The sequence below is a fragment of the Manacus vitellinus genome, unplaced genomic scaffold (genome assembly GCF_001715985.3).
Source record: "Manacus vitellinus isolate BGI_N305 unplaced genomic scaffold, ASM171598v3 scaffold_10_pilon, whole genome shotgun sequence".
NCBI lineage: Eukaryota > Metazoa > Chordata > Aves > Passeriformes > Pipridae > Manacus > Manacus vitellinus.
This window is the reverse complement of record NW_021938838.1, coordinates 7,421,041-7,438,072: the sequence shown is the minus strand read 5'-3', so window position 1 is coordinate 7,438,072 and position 17,032 is coordinate 7,421,041. Positions and strand designations below refer to the sequence as shown.

The following is a 17,032-nucleotide window of genomic DNA, read 5'->3' as shown; positions in this document are numbered from 1 at the left end:
AGTGTCCGGATTGTGCAGGGCCCCTGTTCTGTGCAAACACCTCACCCACAGGCCCCAGAGCTGCAGCACAGGCAGGAGATCCCATCCTGCCTCTGCTCAGTTCTACCTTGGCACAAACCCTTGGAGCCAACCTCACCCTCTGACAGCTTCCAAAAATTCCTGCTTTCCCACCCTCCCTTAACTTGGCAAAGCCTGTCAGGATGTGTAATTAGTCCTCAGGTTTCAATTAAGACCTTCACCATCCATCCGACATCGTTTCTCCTGTTGCCCCTCCCCTTCTGTTGCAGTCTGGATGGTTTTTTCCCAGCAGCACTTCCCAACTCCACACGAGGTAAATAGATGCTGCCACAGCTCAGTATCTCTGGAAGATCAGGCCCTGGAGAGTCCCAGAATCTGGGTCTCGGGTACAGCAACCCAGACGCCAGATGGGCTGGTGAGAAGCTGACGTGGCAAGAGCAGGCAGAGGGGTTTGTCTTCATTCCCTTCCTTCCTTTTTGTCTTCCCCAGGGGTGCACTGACAGCCCAGCCCATCCCTCACACAGGTGGGGTCTGGCCCAGGTCCCAAGTCTCCCTGGGGAGGGACAGGTGCCCTTTTCCCAGTGGATCTGCTGTGACAGCAGGTGGGATGGTTCCCTGAGCCCCAGCCCCTCCTCGTGCTTCGGGTTCTGCTGTAGGAACATAAAAATTCCATTGCAGCCTAAAAAATGATCTAGACCTCAAGTGTCCATGTGCATCTGCCAGCATGGACATAAAACAGCAGGTCTGGACAATTTCCATGGATTTTTGTGCCCTGTTGATAGACATTTTAATATGCCTCAGGTAGATCTGCAGGAACTAGGGCTCATAAGACAGGGAAATACACTGAATTACCTCTCTCTCTGGGCTACTTCTCAAGAATATTTCTGGCCTTGGGCAAATGTGAAAAGCCCAGGACTAAGAAAAATTGCTCAGCTCCCCAGGATTAAGAAAGGCATCATTATTTTTTAACCACGTGGTCTGGGAGCCAATTAATATTAGTCCTTGACTGTCTTTTCTACTGAGCTTGACTGGAACAGAGAAATTAAAAATCCACATTGGATTTATGCTGGTCCAGGGGCAAGAACAGCAATAACTAGTCAGTCTACCAGTGGGAAAAACGAGTCAGGGAATCACTAGTACTTTTATTGGGTTGGTAATGAGGCGTTTTTGTGCTGGTTTATATGTATCTAAATATCCTACTGTGTTCCCAGGGATCTGTTTAACCAGCTCCTGGTGGGACCTTTGTGTCATGTGCACTTGAATGTCCAAAAAAAACCCCTCCTCCTCAAGAGTCTTTGCAAAGAGTAAAACCAGAATCACAAACCCCAGGGTGAGTTCCCAGGGCTGCAATCACAACGTGTAGTTATTTGGCTCATTTCGAGTGTGCAGAGACCATTCAAGAGGGAAAAAGTGATGACTAAGGACCCAAAAGGGAAAACCAAAACAGCAAAAAAAAGGAAGAGGTGGGAAGATGATGGACAGTTACTGTGGAAATTTAAATTTCAAAGTTCTCCTTTCCCCTGTCCACCCATAGCCCTCTGCCTGGAAAGGGAAAGGAAGGAAAAGAGGAGGAAAAGCTGCGTCAGGAGGGAATCAGACCATGTAAGGAAAAGAACTGAATTTAACTGGCACATGCTCTAATCCTTAGTTTATTTCTGGTTAAAAATATAGCAATCCAGTGCAGTGTAATAAGAAATCTGCTGAAAAGGTAGCAGAGAAACAGCTAAAACAGAAGCAAAGCAAAGCTGAGTCCACAAATCCGGGCTGTATCCAACAACTCTGGATGTGAATGTCCAGGAGGGATTTCCCCCTCCTTTCCCACCCCCCCAAATATCCATGTGAGGGTTTCATCCCACCCTCGGGTGCTGCCACACTCGCACAGAGCTGCAGTGGGGAGAACTGAGGGTGGAATTTGGTCCCTGGACGTACCAAATCCCAAAGGAGCCACTGGAATTGTGCCTGGTGGTGGTGGATCACCGGCAAAGCCGATCTCCACCTGGGGGGAGGGAACAGTCCCTTGGGAAAGCGAGGGGCCATCGGCCACTTCCAAGGAATGGAGCTGAGACTGCACTGGGATTGGGACCATGACAGCTCAGAACAGGGATACGGCATCTTTAATGAGTATGCAGATTATCCGTGGGGAAGGGGAGGGGACAAAATCAAGGCAGGCATAGTACAAAGATGGTAGAAACAAATTAAGTGACATAGAAAAAAAAAAAAAGAAAGAAAAGAATACATCCTTAGAGGCTGCCATTGCCAATGATGGTTGGTTGGATTTTCTTTTTTTTTTCTTTTTTTTTTCTTTTTTTTTTTTTTTTACAGGGACATGTTGGAAGCTGGAATATACATCCTGCATTACAAAGTGCAAAATACTACATGCTCAGAGCCCAAGCATGATGTCTGAAACAGTCCACAGCAAGATGTAAGAGACAAACCCACCACCCTCTCCCTCCTCTCTGGGACATGCTCCAGTGCTCCTCCCCAGATGCCTTGGAAAAACAGGTTTATTTTTGCTTGGTTTTGTTTTATTGTTATCCCAAGTGGGTCAGAATTGAGCCCTCTCTCCCCTGTCCCTCCCCACCAATCTGCTCCCCGGCATCTCCGTGCACACGCTTTGGGATGGGATGGGCTGGGATGCTCCTCACCAGCACGGCACAATGACCAGCAAGTCGGGTTGCTGATGGTGCCTCCAAGTTTTTTTGGGGGGAATCCAGGGACATGTTTTTACCCAGGAGAAATTGGCTGTGAATTAAAAGTAGCACTGGGTGTTTTTGCAGCCTTGCCATGTCGGGGAGCAGCCTGGGGAGGAGGAGTGAAGGCAGGAGGGTGGTGGGCCTGCTGCTCACACCTCATGTTCCCTATTCCCCCCCTGCCCCAAGGAATTTTGGGAAAGGCCAATTGCTGCTTTGTTTTAAAAACAAATACCAAAATGGGGCCCCTTCTCCCATCTTTTCTATCCAGACAGGGTTCATGCCTTCCCTGTGCTCCTTCCCTCCTCCTTCTTACAGCAACATTCCTCCATTTCCAAAGGAAGAAAAGCATGGTTTTGCTTTTCTCTCCCATTTGTCATTAAAGCTGTTGTGGATTTCCCTGGGAAACTCAGCCTGGAGAGTCCCAGCACCCGTACACACATCAAACAAACTCTCCCCATGGTCCCCCCAGCTCATTTCCAGTTTGGGGTTCATTACTGTTGTTATGACCATATTTTTTTTTGGGGGGGGGTGGGTGAGGGGAAGGGAACCGAGGTTTTCTTTTGTTGGGATTCCTTCTCATCCTTCCCAGTGTTGGGGGGGCAGAGTGTTGATAGCATTTTGCCATGCCACACAGCATAGTGTTATACAAGCAAAGAATTTTGGCTAAAATCCAAAAAACATTACCCAGGAAAAAAGGCAAACTGTGAGTGAGACTCGATCGTTTGTTGTTCTTCTGTGAAAAGACTTGGAAATTGTCGGAGGACAGTTCGAGTTATGATTTTTTCCCTTTGTTTTGTTGTTGTTGTTGTTTGGTTCCGGTTTGTTTTTGTTTTTTGTTTGTTGGTTTTTTTTTTTCCCCCATTCATACATGTAACTGTTATTTTTGCAAACAAGACAGTCTTGAATTAGATGAAAAAGTTAATAAACAAAATGGCGACTCCAATATTTAGTAAGATCACCATGACTACCAGGATGGGAGCTGAACCCTGGAAGAGAAAGAGAAGGAGAGGAGTTAGAATGTTGGAATTCTGCCCAAGGCTGCCCTGTAGCAGGGTCAGGAGCTCTGTGGGGTCCAGGCAGGTCTGTGGATGGGCAAACCCTGATTGACACCCCAGCAAATGATCCCAAAGTACCCAGAAACCCTCAGTGAATTTTTTTAGGCTACCAAGCAAACACCTGGATGCACCCACTGACCAAGACATGGACTTCCCTGTGTCATTCCCATAGGAAATCTGGCCTTAAAAAATGAAATTGGTTGTTTTACCAGGTGGTCAATGAAAAGGAAGAAAAACCCCATTTATTGGATCATACAGGTGTTTAGGGATGGTTTGGAGGAGTCTCCACAGGACATTTCCCAGTAAACACAATTGTTTCTCCAGGCCTTCTGGTGATGGCAAACATCAGGCCAGGACACAGTGATCTGTGTTCAGGCAACATTTTGGGAAAGCTGTAATAACCTTTTCTGATGTTTATAAGAACCAAATAACGCTCCTGGGAACTACCTGGAAGTGTTCAAGGCCAGGTTGGACAGGACTTGGAGCAACCTGGGATAGTGGAAGATGTGCCTGCCCATGGCAAGGGGTGGAACTGGATGAGCTTTAAAGTCCCTCCCAACCCAAACCATTCCATGATTGTGTGATTCTGCCTGGAAACCATTGCAGGAACCCTGGCCCATGGAACACCCACCACAGCCTGGGCTGAACATCCCCCCAGGAGCATCCATTGCTTTCCACTGAGCATAAGGACAGCCCAGACAATTGTATGGGACCTGATGAGGATGTGGCTCTTGGACCCTGTTAGAATCCCAGGAATGACAGAAAGGGACCCCTCAGCGTGGGGACTGCAGACAACCCTCCAACACATCTTTGTGCAGAACACTGGTCAGAAAAACATCCATGGCATCACCTTACCCCTGTCACCCCATCCCTGCCTCCTCATCCCTGTCACCAAACATTCCCCGTCCCAGAATGTTAACGTGGCTCACACCAGGGTGAGCAATCTTGTGTGCAGGTAGGTGGTAGCTATTTCTTGGAGTAGCTGGGATCCTCAGCTATTCCTGCTGCAGCCGAGCTGTGCCAGCTTTGAACGCCTGGAATGCTCTAAATCCTTTCTCCAGGCTCCCGTCCTCCTCCTAACGCTCCTGTGGCTGCTGGGAGGGCTCGGGGCAGGGGTGGGTGCCCTTTGGGAGCTTTCCTTATGCCACTCTGCAGAGCTGCTGGAAAATAAAAGGCAAAAACACTCTCCTTGCTGGCCAGAGCTCGTTTCATTCCGAGCAGGCTGATTCAGTTCGCAGTTGGGAGTGGGTGGGAGCGAGGATGCTGGAGCTCGCTGAAAAGGCATATTTGTAGCTTAGCAACAGGGTCAAAGACAGCCAACCAACGGAGGGATTGCGGAGAGCCTCTCCTGGCAGCCAGGTATCCACGCCCGGCTGCTTCCAAAGGCAGAAACCACCCCCTTGTTGCCAGCCCTCCCCCTTCCCCAGCCCGGCCGCTGCCAAGCCCCGCGCCGGCGTTATTGGGATGGGGGGGATTAGCTGCATTTCACAAGATTATTGGGTTTTACCATTTCTGAGCCCGTGGTAATATAATAACAGATTGCAGGCGATTAGCACTGTCATTGTTGCTGTTGGCAGGGCACAGGGACACAGGGAATGCTCTCAGATCCCTCGGCCCCGCAGCCAGGGAGGGCTCAGCCGTGCTTCCATCGGCCCTGGGCTGCTCAGTGGTTGAGTTCCCTGCCAAAAAAGCGGCAAATATTTGTGCCCCTGCTCTGCTCACACCACTAGACCCTTCCAATTCCCTGGTGTTCCTCACAAATGCTTTGGGATGGACCTGCTGGGCTAATGGAGATCACAACCCTTCATACTGGTGTTCACAGGATGCTGATGGGATGTATCCAGGGATACACTTCTTTGGTCTCTTCTCCCAGGTAACAAGCAGCAGGACAAGAGGAAACAGCCTCAGGTTGCACTAGGGGAGGTTTGGATCAGATATTAGGGAAAAATTCCTCACCAAAAGGATTGTCCACCCAGGGCAGTGGTGGAGTCCCCATCCCTGGAGGGATTTAAAAGCCCTGTGGATGTGGCATTTGGGGACATGGGTTAGTGGTAGCCTTGGCGGTGCTGGAGGATGGTTGGACTTGATCTTAGAGCATTTTCCAACCTAAATGATTCCACAGTTCTATGATTTACACACCAGTCCATCAAAGCAGTGCCCTCACCTGGAAGAATGGGGGGAGCCAACACCCACTTCCATTGGCAGCACCTGCCTTCCCCTGCACGGATGTTTTGCTCAGTTCCCTGGCTCAGTCTGTGCCTGTTTGCATCCTGCATCCCCTTTTGCAGTGCAGAGGCAGGAGAAAATCCTTCCTTTGCCACTGCATGGGTGGGATCTTCCACATTTGCCAGCACAAGCATCCCAGGAATAGGATGACCAGGGAGGTGAGGGGTCTCTGTGAACTGAACAGCTCTGACTGTCTGACAACTCACAAATTCTGCTTCCTTTTAACGGTTCCTTCCTTTTTAACACCCTCATCCCTGTGCCAGCTCCATGGAGGGCTCTCCAGGCAGGAATGGCAGGTAGGGCTGCTCCCCCGGTGTGGGGCTGGAGCCCTGCCCATGGCAGCTGGTGGATAAGCAGCTTTGAGACTCCAAAACTTCTGTTTTAGCTCCAATTATGAATCCTGCTGCACCTCTAAACCCTTATGTCTGGCTTATTTCTATCTTGTGCTTGCCCTTCTCTCCTTTGATGGCCTGGGATATGTGTCATCCAAGAAGTGATTCCTGCTCAGTGCCTGGGCAGGAGATGAATCAGTTCTGCAGCTCTGCTTTGGAAGAGATGTTTTGCTGAGCCCAGCCTGACCATAGGTCACTGAACTCCCTTTTGCTGCAGTTCCAGTCATTGTTTTAGAACAAGTGGCTTTTACAACCACATCCCAAGCCCCTAACAGGAGTCACTGCCTTTGGAAAGAAGAGACAGAGCCCTTGATTTGAAACTCTGTGTTGTCTGGTGGGGCTTTATCTCATCTTTAGCCTCCTATAGAATCATGGAACGGTTTGGGTTGGAAAGGACCTTAAAGATCATCTCATTCCAACCCCCTGCCACAGGCAGGGATCTCCTGGAGCCCAAAGAAAACCCCGAGGCCAGTTGGGCCTATTTCCTGAGCTGGGCTTTGTGTGTCAAAGACAGCAAGAAGCTCCGACACTCTCTTTAGCCCTGCAACAGGAAATTGTGAAATCAGGCTGTCAGGAGCTGGGAGATTTGGTTAAACCACCCTTCCTGCCAGCCAGGAGCCAGGCTCGGCTCTGGAATGCCATCCTGCCTCCCAGCTCCGTGCCCGCCCGTCCAGAACCCGCTTCCCTGGGAAGCAGACGCCAGTTGGCAGCGTCCTCTCACCCAATTTTAGCTGTCTAAATGTTAGACATCCAGCCTGCACTCCCCATCCAGGCTGTCTGGAGCCCAAGTGACGTGGGATGAATCCCACCCAGCATGGCTACCAGCCTGGCTCTGGGAAAGGAAACATTCCAGCGAGCTCTGGTGTGCCCAAGCATCCTCCAGCGAGAATTTCACCAGCAAATCCAGGCTGGGACTTTTTATTTTTATTCTATATAACTAGATCCTGGAGTGCTTCACAGGAGAAGGAAAACATCTGCCAAGGATGGGCAACGCACATTAGCTGGGCTAAAGGGACCTTCTGTATCAACAGGGAGAGTCTCCAAGGAATTCTTAGATTTCCTTCCAAGCTTAAAGAACAGAAACTTAGACCTAAACTCGTGGATACACTAAAATATGAATAACCCCTTGCTATATGGCACAGGAGTAATAACAGTAATTGGAGCTGTAGAGTAATTTCTGCCCCTCTGTCTTGTTTGTTTTTATCCTGTAACTGTTGTGTAGCAACTCAAGAGTCTTACTGGGAATACGAGGGACAGCTGGTTTACAAATGCAATTGTAGCATAATTAATTTAAGCATTAACAATCCATTATTATCTGTTATCACAGGGTACAAGCTCTGCCTCTCTGCCATGGAAACCATAGTGCAGGTTACCTAGGAATCCCTCTGGGATCTATTAAGTGCAATTACTAAGGACTTGGATCAGCAAAAAAAACTATATATGCACCGTTTTCCAGCCTCAGCACTGCGGAAAGTGCTGCAAACTTAGCAGCTCCATGACATTTGTGCTGAATTGTCACATAACTGCCAGGAACAGGCTCTGTGAAATGGGTGAGGAGCATTTAGCAAAAGAAACATCAGGGATTCACTTTGCTTTCTCCAGTGGATTGCAGCATCTCCCATGACTCCAGGAAGGGGCCCAGGAGATGCCAAACGTGCCTGTGTGAGTGAAACTGAGTTGGATGGGATGGAAAACCCACTTCTGGGGGGAAATAAGGCTAAAAACATGAGGATTTATCCCAAGAGGGTGCCTGTTAGTGAACTGGTTTGTGCCCCCTGGTTCAATCCTCAGTCTAGAGGTGCTGGGAGAGAACTCTGTCTACAGTTTATGTGTGTTTGGAGTTCTGTGTGTTTAAGATTTTTGGTTCTTGTGCACTCAAAAGTTGGTGTTTGACCCCAAATTTTTCCAAGCTAAACAATGTGGAATTGGGCTCAAACCCCTAAATTGAATCCAGGATGACAAGAGCAGAGTCAGCAAGGTGCTCCCTCAGGAACATCAAAGGGCCCTGGAGATGAAAAAGGGTTGAAAAAGGACCCTGTCGAGCGAAACATCCCATTTCTCTGTGAACATTATCTACCTCCTGTTGTTACACGTCACACCTGCGATGCCTGAACACGAGAGAGATTAGAGCAGGAACAGTTTCTGGTTATTATTTGAGACAACCCCAAAAAGGTTTGCTCTGCACACACTGCAGCCCCTGGGGTGACGCTCAGCCCTGCCTCATTCCAGAGAGGTGAGAGGATGGCAAGAGGGCTCCTCTGCTTCCTTATTCCCATGTAATTATGGCTTCTATTTGTCTGGACACGCAGGTCCCATGGCCATTTGGGATTAGGGCTGAATCTGGTTGAGACGAGAGAAACAAGGAAACCCAGGGATGCCTTTGTTAGGAGACCTGGGGATGGCTCCCGATGGGGAAAAAATAAATGGAAAAACCTGAAGCTGGAAGACTAAAACCACAGGGATAAGCTGTGGGGTTCAATCCCAGGGAGCTTAATGCCAAATAAGCCCCCAGGTGCCTTTCCCAACAGACTGGTCCCAAGGCAGACAGATGGGAGCATCTCCGTGCACAACTCAAACAGTGGGTACCTCTTTGGGCCAGAGAAAACACCCCGTTCTTATTTTTAACTCATTTTACAATCTCTAGGGCTAAAAGTGCCCAACTTCTCTGAAGAAAACACACCAGCTCGAGGTCAGTCCCTTCAAGAATAACCCCACAGCGCTGGAAAAGGGGAGCATCCCTCACGGCATCAGTGGGGAGGTGCCATTTCTGATGCTCCATCCCCTCCTCCCCGTCCCGAGCCAGCCCGTGCTGAGCCCCCTGCCCCGATCCCTCCCTCGGCTCCCTCCGGCTGCGCGGAGCGCTCGGCAGATCCCTGCTCCTGCTGCAGATTGGCTGCCTCCTCCTCACTTTCCCCAGCGACAGCGAAACCTGCTCGGAATATCTTGATGGCAAATACGCCCCTCGCTCGCCGCGCGAGGGAGGGAGATGCTGCAGCTGCTGGAATTCCTCCCCGCCTCCCCCGCGGGGACCTGGGGGGGACAGGGGGGTCTCTTGGAGATCCCTCACCCAGGAGATGCCTCTGAACTGCCTTTGCTGTAGTTTTTTTTTCCGCGGGTTTGTTTGCGGGAGGAAGCAGCAAACAGCTGAGAGCGCTGGGGTTTTATCCGCCAGCGTGTGACGGTGCAAGGAAATGTCAGGGGTGGCTGGGGTGGGGTTTTTTTTTGGCTCCTGCCCTCCCATCGGTCTCGATGCGATGAGACAGTGGGATTTTAAAGGGCCAAGTCTCGAGCCTACTCACGTCTCCAGGGTGCCTTTAAGTGAGACCACGACGTGTCCCTGGAAGTCTCCACCTAAACGGCCGAGATTGCTCCTGCTAAACGAGGACAGGCAGATGAATCAGGCTCCGTTCGTGCCTGAGCACCGGCCCTTCCCGCGGGCCTGCTGAGCTCCTCTGTGCCCACAGCCCTTCTTTTCCCTCTCAGAAGCTGCAGATGTTCAGCACCTGCAGAAAAGGAGATCTGGTCTCTTTTTTCCCCCCCCAGCCCTACAGTGTGCTGTGTTTTGTGCTGATGGATGAAAGGGTTGCTGGCGTTTTAGAATGCCACTTTCCCTTCTCAGTCTCTCAACAATTCCTTTTTTCCTTTCCCATTTTAGATCTCCTCAAAGGCTCCAGGAACCTGTGAAGCATCCAGGCACAGGCTTGAGCTTTGTGCCTTGTGGGCCTTTAAGGATGGAAAGGATGGTGACGTTCCTATAAATCCCTTAATCCGACAACACCGACACCGGTCCCGGCACGTTGGTTCCCATTTCCCTCTGCCCCAACACTGACAATTGATGGGAGTTTGTTCTGTGCATGAGGGGTCAGTGCACACAGAGACACAGAGAGATCAGGTGGCTTTAAATGTAATTTTAAAGCGTTTGTGTGGCTTCAGCACTGGCTCAATGAACCCGAAACCCCCAAATCCCCTGAGAGCGAACACCAAGCAGGGCTGAATTTCATCAGTGTTATTGAGTAGTGGCCTCAAGAAATTACCTTCCTAAGAGTATTTTTCAATTACTTACGCGCAGCTCCAACAAATGGGAGCTTCTTTAAAAGGACTGGTGAAAAATGACAGAGAAAAGTTCCCACAGCTCATAGAGCAACCTGTAAGTCTGAATCCTCTCTGGAGTGTGCATCCCTACATGTGCAGGGATGGAAAAGGCTGGATACAAGGGACCCCACAGCCTCCAGCTGGTCCAGAGAAATCAAGAGCAGTGTTTTTTTGGAATGTGTTTTTGTAAGCCCTGCATCCTGAGCCTTCTCTGGTGAGCACTGCCAGAGGTGTGCCTTGTCCGGAAGCTGGAGCTGGCACTTCAACACAGAGCCAGCTCACTGGGCTCATTGATGGCTTGTGTAGAGCTGGTTTATGGCAGATTATTTTTAAAACAAGCTAAGCTGGGAGGGTGACCTCAGTTCGGCACAGGGATACTCCAGGTAGGGCAAAAATAGCCCTACTCAGCTCCAAGCATCCTTCCTGCTCATTGGCAGGCACCTTTCTGGAACAGCCCAGCTGCCTGGGAGATGAGAAATGCCCTTTGCAGGGAGCAGCTTCCCAGATGGCAGTGCTGTGGATCCCAGGGAAGCAGGCTGTCATGCAAGCTGAGGCAATGTGGGCACACACACACACACACACACACACACACACACACACGTGTGTGCACGGACATGCGTGTGCAGCCGGCCCTGCCCCGGAGCCGACGCTCACCAGGGAGGACGAAGGGAAGGGGAATTTCAGCCTAGTGTGAGAAATGGAGATTTTGGGGAAACTGGGGAGCCTTCATTCTGTGTGGAGAGAGCTGGAGCATGAGCAGGATGCAGTGGATTTTTGCAGGATTAAGTGTGTGAATGGTGAATGTTCCACGTTGCTGAGTGCACACACGGAGGTGGATGTGGGGACTGTGGGATAAATCTTTCCCCCTTAGTCTGACCCTCCTCTTCCTCAGGGACTCACTACATTCACTGAAATTTGAAATGCTTTGAGGGCCTTGATGGCAAGTGCAGGCAAGGTCATGGGTTTAGGCAGGAGGTTGGAACACACATCCCATTCCTCTCCTACACCTTCCCCTGCTCCTCTCTGACCACCCCCTCCCTGCCAGGCCCCTGGAACCAAACCCTGCTAGCACTGTGCAATTCCTGCTAGAACAAATTGTTGCTGGCATTGTAGGTTATTTAAATCCACATATTATCTCTTCCTCTGTATTACATTAGCTTCCTCCCAAACCTTCGCCATCTGTTCCACCCTCGGTTATGAATGTGAGAAAACTGAACATGCTGCTCCACAGCTACAGCACTTCACAAGTATGATGTGCATCCTAATGGCTTTTCCATGCGCTTTTCCATGCAGGCTGTGCCCCTTCCCTAGTGCCCAGGACTCCCTGGAAATAGCCAGTGATGTTGTGTTAGTGGCTATTTTCCTCCAGAGTTGTGGAGAGAGGTTTATGTGTGAGGTGGAAGTCTCGGCAGCGCGTCTGACATGGGGTGGGCGGGGAGAGACCCCAGGACTGTTTGTGCCAGAGATCTCCAGAAGATCGTGTGGCTCCCAGTGAGGAGAAACTGTGGTTTCATCCCTCCTTTGTGATTCATGTCTCTCCCAGCTCCCTGCTGCCACGGGAGGTCATGTTGTCAAAGATGTTGCAGCATCTGTGAGTCCCACGGACTTCAACAGGGTTGGTGTCTGTGCAATTACTGCTGCTGCTCTTCCCCTGTGAGAGGCTGTCAGGCTCCTAATGCTGCCTGTCATGTCTCCAGTGCTTCCAGGCATCCACACAGGCAGGTAAGGACAGCCTGGATGGTTCAGCACCCGCGGGTTGGCTCAGTGGGGTGTGCTCAGGGCTGAATTCACTGGAGCTCTGTGTTTTCAGGGCTGACAGGACATGTCCTGCAGAGCAGACACCAGCACACTCCGTGCTCAGCTCCCCCTCAGAGCCGTGTGGGTGCTCCCAAGCCTGCGCCGAGCTCACAGGATGAACAGGAAGGCAGAAAGCTCAGGGCTGTGTGGGGGGGGGATTTATCCACAGCCACAGCAGGGAAGCTGTGGCAGATCTGTAGTTTAGTCCTTCCTGCATCCTGGCTGCTCCTGGGCTGCAGATGCCACCACTCTCTCCTCTCTCCCACCTTTGGAGGTGCCAACACCTTGGCTGTGCTGGCAGAGTGCTGGAGGAGCAGGGATGCTGTAGGTATGGCAACGGGAATCATCCCTTACACACCACCGTGCCTCGAGCCCAAATTTTCAGCGTGACTGACAAATCCATTTCAGTTCCATGACCCCAAATCACCAAGCACCATCCTCTGCTCCCCTGACAGGGAGATTTAGCTCCTTTCTTCTGCCAGAGCCTGAAATATCACTGCCTGAGCATTATAGGTTTTCCATTTCTCCTGTGTAGGTCTGGGACATCCAGCATGGGACCTGCAGCCCTGCCCTGTGTTTGGTGCTGACTCAACAAGGGGCAATTTGGGGCAGTGGTGGCTTCCCCACTGCTCCCATCAGACCCCTATGAACTCTTCCAGCAATGCCAAAGCAACAGGGAGAACAAGTGAGGAAGTAAGGAAGCTTCCAATGACAAATCCAGGAATCATCAAAAACCAGGGTGGCAAAGAACCTGAAAATCACACAGCTCAGCCTCCTCCCAAGGAGGTTCAGCTCTGCCCAGGTTCCATCTGAGCTGTTGATGTACAACCAGGTCTTAGACCCCCTCCTCCCCCCATCCACCACAGCCTCCCCAGGCAATTAATTACAGCCCTCAACTCATTAGCGATGGCTAATGGCTCACCCCTCCTCTAAGGCTGGAATTTAAGCCCATTAATTCTGTTCATGAGAACAGATTATTCCCTTCCACTTTGCAGCAGCTTTTATGTGTTTGAAGATCACTCTGTCTCCTCTCCTCTGGCCTGAACACCTCCTGCTCTTCCCAGCAGTATCCTTATGCCCAAAGTATCCTCATCCCTCCCAAAATGAGGAGCCCAGGGAGGGATGTCTCACGAGGGGTTGTCCTCCACACACTCCTGGACCACCGTGAAGTTCTGTTGCCATCACCAAAACACAAGGAACCATCACCAATGCCTTGTCTACTCCTGCAGCTTTTCCACCAGATTCCCAGCAATAATGGATTTGTACCAGGAGCTGGGCTGCAAAACAAACTCAAACTTGCTGCTCACATCCTCCAGTGAAAATCCTGCTGTTCCCACCACAGCAGCCTGCAGGGAAAACCTCACAGGATGGGAGAAGTGAGGAAGGGGGGATTCAAGGCAAACCCCAACAATAATTCAGGTTTTTCAGTTTTCCTTCCCATCCCAGACCCACAGCAGCACCAGGTTTCTCCACCAGATTTCCACACACAGTTTCTCCTACTCACCGTACTGGATTTGAGCGCATCCCCACTGTCCTCTTCAGATTCTAGTGCAACAGGTAAAGATTTCTGTGGCGGGGAGAAGGTTAAGTCCCACCTTAGTAGCCGAGGTTCAGCTTTGTCCCCGAATCTCAGGTTTTCCAGTTTCTGCACCGTGGGCTCTGCAGAGGAAGCTGGCCTGAAATTCTCTTTGTTCTGGGACTTAGACCTCAGTCTCTGAACCCCGAAGCCCCGCTCTTCCCCACGGTGGTCGTCAGCCATGCTCCTGCAGCCTCCCCCTTTGCTGTAGTGTCTTTTTTGGGTGTGAATCTCTTGCATATAAGAATCCATCCTCATGAGGGGCTTCATCTCCATCTCGTAATTGCTCATCTTCTCCTCGTCCAGCTCAAGCAGTTTGGAGCTCCCTGAGCTGTGGTTGTGGGACCTGTGGTGGGAAGTCCATGAAACCGTGGCAGGGGAATCTGTCCACCTCTCTCTTTGCTTGTGGTTGGAGGCCGAGTGTTTGTGTCCTCCACTCCGACCTCTGTAGTCTTCAGGGGCGGGGGCCGCCCCCAGCTGCCCGGCGCGCAGGGTCCCGCTTCTCACGCCGCGCGTCCCGCCGGCCTTCTCTTCGCTGCTCCAGCTGTTGGGTCGCAGGTAATCCCCGCCACGCCCCTCCAGCAACATCTGGATCTCCCCACCCCTCTCTTCGTCCACCGAGACCTGCCTGGAGAAGTGGGCGCTCTTGTTCCTGCAGGAGGGGCCCAGGGGGGGCGTGGAGGAGGGGCTGGCAGGGAAGCTCTGCAGCGGGCTGTCGTCGGGGGTCAGGTCGGACGGGGTGGTCCCTTTGCGGTACAGCTCGGGGCTCTCCTGCTGGAGGGGGGTCCCGGTGGACAGGACCTCAATGTCATCGCTCGAGTTCTGGCGCTTCGGTCTCTGGCATTCGAGCCCTTTTTGTGCAGCCGTGAAGGGGGAGGAGAAAGGGGGAGAGAAAGGCGACAGGGTTATTTCCATTCTGTGGGTGCCCACCGGGGTTTTCATCTCGCAGAACAGTGATGGATGGTGGGGAACAGCGGGGTGGGATCGGGACAGCAGCACCACAGCACAATAAACAGCTGCTGCCACTGGAGCAAGAGAAAGGCACCGCTGCTTTGACACCAAACCTGCCCTCACATCACCCCCAGCACCCGCAGAGCTGCCCGGTGCGGCTGCAGCCGGCATGGGAATGGTTTTGTAGCCTCAGGGACATGGGGAAGCCACTAACAATGCAGAGCTGCTGCAGGGGGTTAGTATGGTTTTTTGGGATCCACCTGATCACCTTTTCCCGTCAGGTCCCCGTCTGGAAGCATGAGAAGGGAAATGTGTGATGTGGCTGGTGGCAGCTCACAGCTCACCCTGTGCTCTGTGGGTGTGCTGGGCATCACTGGGATCACCCCATGAGTGCTGGGTGCCACTGGGATCACTGTGTGCTCCTGGACACCCCATGGATCATCCCATGACAACAGCCCCCACACCTCTCCTGGATGGGAAACACCTCAGCTTTCAGCTGTGAGCTGCAGAAGGGAAATCTCACCTCAAAGGTTTCATAAGGAGATGGCCACATCAGATGTGCAAGGAAAATCCCATAAACCTTTTATCCAAGAGCTTTCCTGTCCCACATAGACCAGGAGGACATGGACATTTCCCTCCTCAGCCCCCCTGGCTGTGCTGGAGAGGACACAGGTGGCTGTGCCTCACATACACAGGCAGGACCACGTACAACATACACCATCCTCCTTATTCCATCCTGCTCATGTCTTTTCATTCCCTTCAAACCCAGAGATTCCCCAGACAGTGTCTCCCTGGGGACAGGGACTTCTAAGGGACTGAATGTCTTCTGCTGCTGAAGGAACACTTCACTTCTCTGGACAGTAACAAAAAAACTCCAACTTGTTAATCATTGATGAAACACCGAATTATTTCAAGGCGGTTCAAGCTAATAGTGGTTAATTCTCATTTTCCCCTCTCAAGTTGTTCCCAGCTAAAGCCATGCTAAATTACGGGAATAATTTGATAAATATATTAAGTGCCTAATGCCCCTGAAATGCATCTAATTGCGATTGCCATGGCCAGACAAGAAATGAGGCTCCAAAAGGAAGAGCTCAATTTCTTGCCACCGTTTAAAAATAAATGCTTGGAAGTGCCTGCTCTGATCTTTCCACTTCTGTTGAGGAATTTTCTCTTTCACATCTTTTTGGGGAGCTTCTGGTGCTGGGATGTGCCTTCACCTAGAGCTACTCCCAAGTCCCACCACGTCAGGGTTGGGATACATGTGGGGCACATGGGAGTGTGAGGCTGGATGTCCCCACCAAAGCTCTTACAGGGGAGGTAAATAGTAACAAGCTTAGAAATCTCCTACTGAAGCAATTTATAGAAAAATGATCTCCTAATGACTCAATTTCTGGAGACAATACTCAGTTCAGCCTTAGTTTGTTCCCTGTGTCCCTGTTTGTATGTTGGAGACTGAATTTCCTGGGATTTATCCAAGGCTGCTGAGGAATCCTGATAGTGGCGGGAAATTGTTGTGAAGGACAAAGGTGGAGCTCACCCCCTCTGTTTTCATGCAGAATAAATGTCCCTGGGATAAAATACAAACTGATTTTGTTGTTCAGACATTCCCATTCCAGCCAGCCTTTGATACCACAAATAGGAAACTGAGGCACAGAGGGAATAAAGGACTTTGTATGAGAAGGCTGGAAAGCCACCTGTCGGAACGGGCTCACCCAAGACTTCGCGTGTCCCCGTTTGTCTCAGGAATATTCCACAATTCAGGTCTCCAGGGCTTTTGCCGGAGTTCCAGAGATTTGAAAGCCTCCCACCAGCTCCCAGGAGCTGATTTCCAATGGCACAACCAACCATGGCCTTGCTACACCCACCACTCCTGCACCTTCCCTGATCCCCAGAGCCCCACAACAGGGGCAAGAAAGCCCAGTGATGCTCCAGCATCCTCACCCTGGAGACCCACATCATATTATTAAGCCCCACCTCATCCTAAATGTTCCCCACCCACACCTGCAACGAGCTGATCTAACTCTGCCTCTCCAGGGGTTAATTCCCTGAGTTTTGCAGCCCCTGGTTGGGGCTCTGGGAGGAGCAGGGACGAGGTGCTGCCCCCCAGTCCCGGAGCCCGCAGGGATCCAGGCGTTTCCTCCCGCAGGAATCCGGCAGATGCACCGGTGCCGTCCTGCCGGCTTTCGACACCCGAGGATGTGCAACAATTATTCCGAGCTAAAATTAGTCGTG

General features: G+C 51.2%; 1 protein-coding gene across 1 annotated transcript in view; it reads right to left on the bottom strand.

Moving 5' to 3' along the window:
• Positions 1-1,638: 1,638 nt before the first annotated feature.
• JPH3 (junctophilin 3) overlaps positions 1,639-17,032 on the bottom strand; it is a 56,134-nt gene continuing 40,740 nt past the window's right edge. Inside the window, exons 4-5 of the mRNA XM_008927585.4 lie at positions 13,778-14,700; positions 1,639-3,697 (exon numbers count right to left, since the gene is read on the bottom strand). Of these exons, the coding sequence (XP_008925833.2) occupies positions 3,617-3,697; positions 13,778-14,700 (1,004 nt within the window). The 3' untranslated portion in view covers positions 1,639-3,616. The remainder of the gene's footprint in view (positions 3,698-13,777; positions 14,701-17,032) is intronic.